This window comes from Sinocyclocheilus grahami, unplaced genomic scaffold (assembly GCF_001515645.1).
Source record: "Sinocyclocheilus grahami isolate Dianchi unplaced genomic scaffold, SAMN03320097.WGS_v1.1 scaffold446.1, whole genome shotgun sequence".
NCBI lineage: Eukaryota > Metazoa > Chordata > Actinopteri > Cypriniformes > Cyprinidae > Sinocyclocheilus > Sinocyclocheilus grahami.
The window spans coordinates 685,144-687,655 of record NW_015505625.1 but is presented as its reverse complement, the minus strand read 5'-3'; the positions used below and the strand labels follow the sequence as shown (position 1 = coordinate 687,655).

Sequence of the window (2,512 nt, the reverse complement as noted above, 5' to 3'; positions counted from 1 at the left end):
ATGCGTTTTTGTAAGGAAAATATCCATATTCAAAACGTAATAATCACTTTAATGTAGCTTGCGCCAGCAGTTGTACACAGAAGCAGTTCCGGGTGGATGACGTATGAGGTCAGCGTTGCGCATGCGCCGGTGAGTCTAGAGAAAACCAACGTTTGTTAACAGGAGCAAAGGAAGCAAAGTTTCCTTACTTTAGCAAAGGAAAACCAGTCTCCTCTTGGCTTATATCGAAATCCTCCGACATTCTTCTTTACAAATCCTCATTTTGTACTTCTAATAAGTGACCGTTGTTTTGTTTTGATGTCTCCCCTGCGCTTCCGCGTTCGTCACTTCTGAGCGGCGCATGCGCAAAGCCGCCCTCATACGTCATTCCCCCAGAACTGCTTCTGTTTACAACAGTGAGCGCAAGCTACATTAAAGTGATTATTACGTTTTGAATATGGATATTTTTCTTACAAAAACGCATTGATTCGCTACAGAAGGCCTTTGTTCACTCCCCGGAGCCGTGTGAGACACTTTTCTTTATGGATGAGCGCTTTTTATTTAACTTCTTTTGGACTGATGCATGCAACACCCGCTGAGTGCCATTAAACAGCTTGAAAGAGCAAAGACCATTTTTAATATAACTCCGATTGGATTCGTCTGAAAGAAGAAAGTCATATACACCTCATGTTTTCATTGTTTCTCCACGATGCTGGTAGGACTTGAAAGGAACGCTGGCCCAAGAGCTGGATTTTGAGAATGAAGGCAGGAATTCTGAACGGTGTGCTGAAGAGCTGAAGCATTTTAAGTTTGTAGTTGTGCCCAAAGTATTCTGGGACCTGACCAGCAAGGTGGGGATCAGTCAACTCTTACTTTGATCTCTAACTTTGACACATGAATGAATAGAAACTCTGACTTTGTGTCCGTGTAGAGGGTCCTTACAGCAGAGTTCTGTGCCGGGTGTAAAATCAACAATGTGGAGGAGATTCAGCGTCAGGGACTGAGTCTGAAAGACGTGAGTTTAATATCATCACTTATGATTGACCAGCTCTCATCACACCATTAAACGTCCATAATAATGATGATGATAATAATGCCTGTTTCAGACGGCTGATAAACTCATCCGCATATTCGCAGAGCAGATCTTTTACACCGGCTTTATTCACGCTGACCCTCATCCTGGAAACGGTGAGATTATATATGCTTAGAATGAACCCATTATGACCCATTCGTGAGTGCGTGCGCGTGTGCGAGCGAGTGAGTGAGTGTGTGTGTGTGTGTGTGAGCGAGCGAGTCCGTGTGTGAGTGAGTGAGTGTGTGTGTGTGTGTGTGTGTGAGCGTGAGCGAGTGAGTCCGTGAGTGAGCGCGTGCGAGTGTGTGTGAGCGAGTGAGTCCGTGTGTGAGTGAGTGAGTCCGTGTGTGTGAGGGAGTGAGTCCGTGTGTGTGAGGGAGTGAGTCCGTGTGTGTGAGGGAGTGAGTCCGTGTGTGTGAGGGAGTGAGTCCGTGTGTGTGAGGGAGTGAGTCCGTGTGTGTGAGGGAGTGAGTCCGTGTGTGTGAGGGAGTGAGTCCGTGTGTGTGAGGGAGTGAGTCCGTGTGTGTGAGGGAGTGAGTCCGTGTGTGTGAGGGAGTGAGTCCGTGTGTGTGAGGGAGTGAGTCCGTGTGTGTGAGGGAGTGAGTCCGTGTGTGTGAGGGAGTGAGTCCGTGTGTGTGAGGGAGTGAGTCCGTGTGTGTGAGGGAGTGAGTCCGTGTGTGTGAGGGAGTGAGTCCGTGTGTGTGAGGGAGTGAGTCCGTGTGTGTGAGGGAGTGAGTCCGTGTGTGTGAGGGAGTGAGTCCGTGTGTGTGAGGGAGTGAGTCCGTGTGTGTGAGGGAGTGAGTCCGTGTGTGTGAGGGAGTGAGTCCGTGTGTGTGAGGGAGTGAGTCCGTGTGTGTGAGGGAGTGAGTCCGTGTGTGTGAGGGAGTGAGTCCGTGTGTGTGAGGGAGTGAGTCCGTGTGTGTGAGGGAGTGAGTCCGTGTGTGTGAGGGAGTGAGTCCGTGTGTGTGAGTGAGTGTGAGCGAGTGAGTCCGTGTGTGAGTGAGTGAGTGTGTGAGCGAGCGAGTGAGTGAGTGCGTGAGTGAATGAGTGAGTGCGTGTGAGTGAGTTAGTCCGTGTGTGAGTGAGTGCGCGCGAGTGAGCGCGTGCAAGTGTGAGTGAGTGAGTGAGTGCGTGTGAGCGTGCGTGCGTGTGTGTGTGAGTGAGTGTGTGTGAGTGAGTGAGTGAGTGTGTGTGTGAGTGAGTGTGTGTGAGTGAGTGCGTGCGTGAGTGAGTGCGTGCAAGAGTGCGTGCGTGTGAGTGAGTTAGTCCGTGTGTGTGAGTGAGTGCGTGTGAGTGAGTTAGTCCGTGAGTGAGTGTGAGTGCGTGCGAGTGAGCGCGAGTGTGTGTGAGCGAGTGAGTGAATGCGTGTGTGAGTGAGTGCATGCGAGCGAGTGAGAGAGTGCGTGAGAGTGAGCGAGTGTGTGTGTGTGTGTGAGCGAGTGTGTGTGTGTGTGTGAGCGA

General features: G+C 50.7%; 1 protein-coding gene across 1 annotated transcript in view; it reads left to right on the top strand.

Annotated features, from left to right (window-relative positions):
* Positions 1–2,512, top strand: part of adck5 (aarF domain containing kinase 5) — a 39,048-nt gene that overhangs the window by 28,150 nt on the left and 8,386 nt on the right. Inside the window, exons 9-11 of the mRNA XM_016234184.1 lie at positions 699–830; positions 911–994; positions 1,086–1,167. Coding sequence (XP_016089670.1) covers positions 699–830; positions 911–994; positions 1,086–1,167 — 298 coding nt within the window. The remainder of the gene's footprint in view (positions 1–698; positions 831–910; positions 995–1,085; positions 1,168–2,512) is intronic.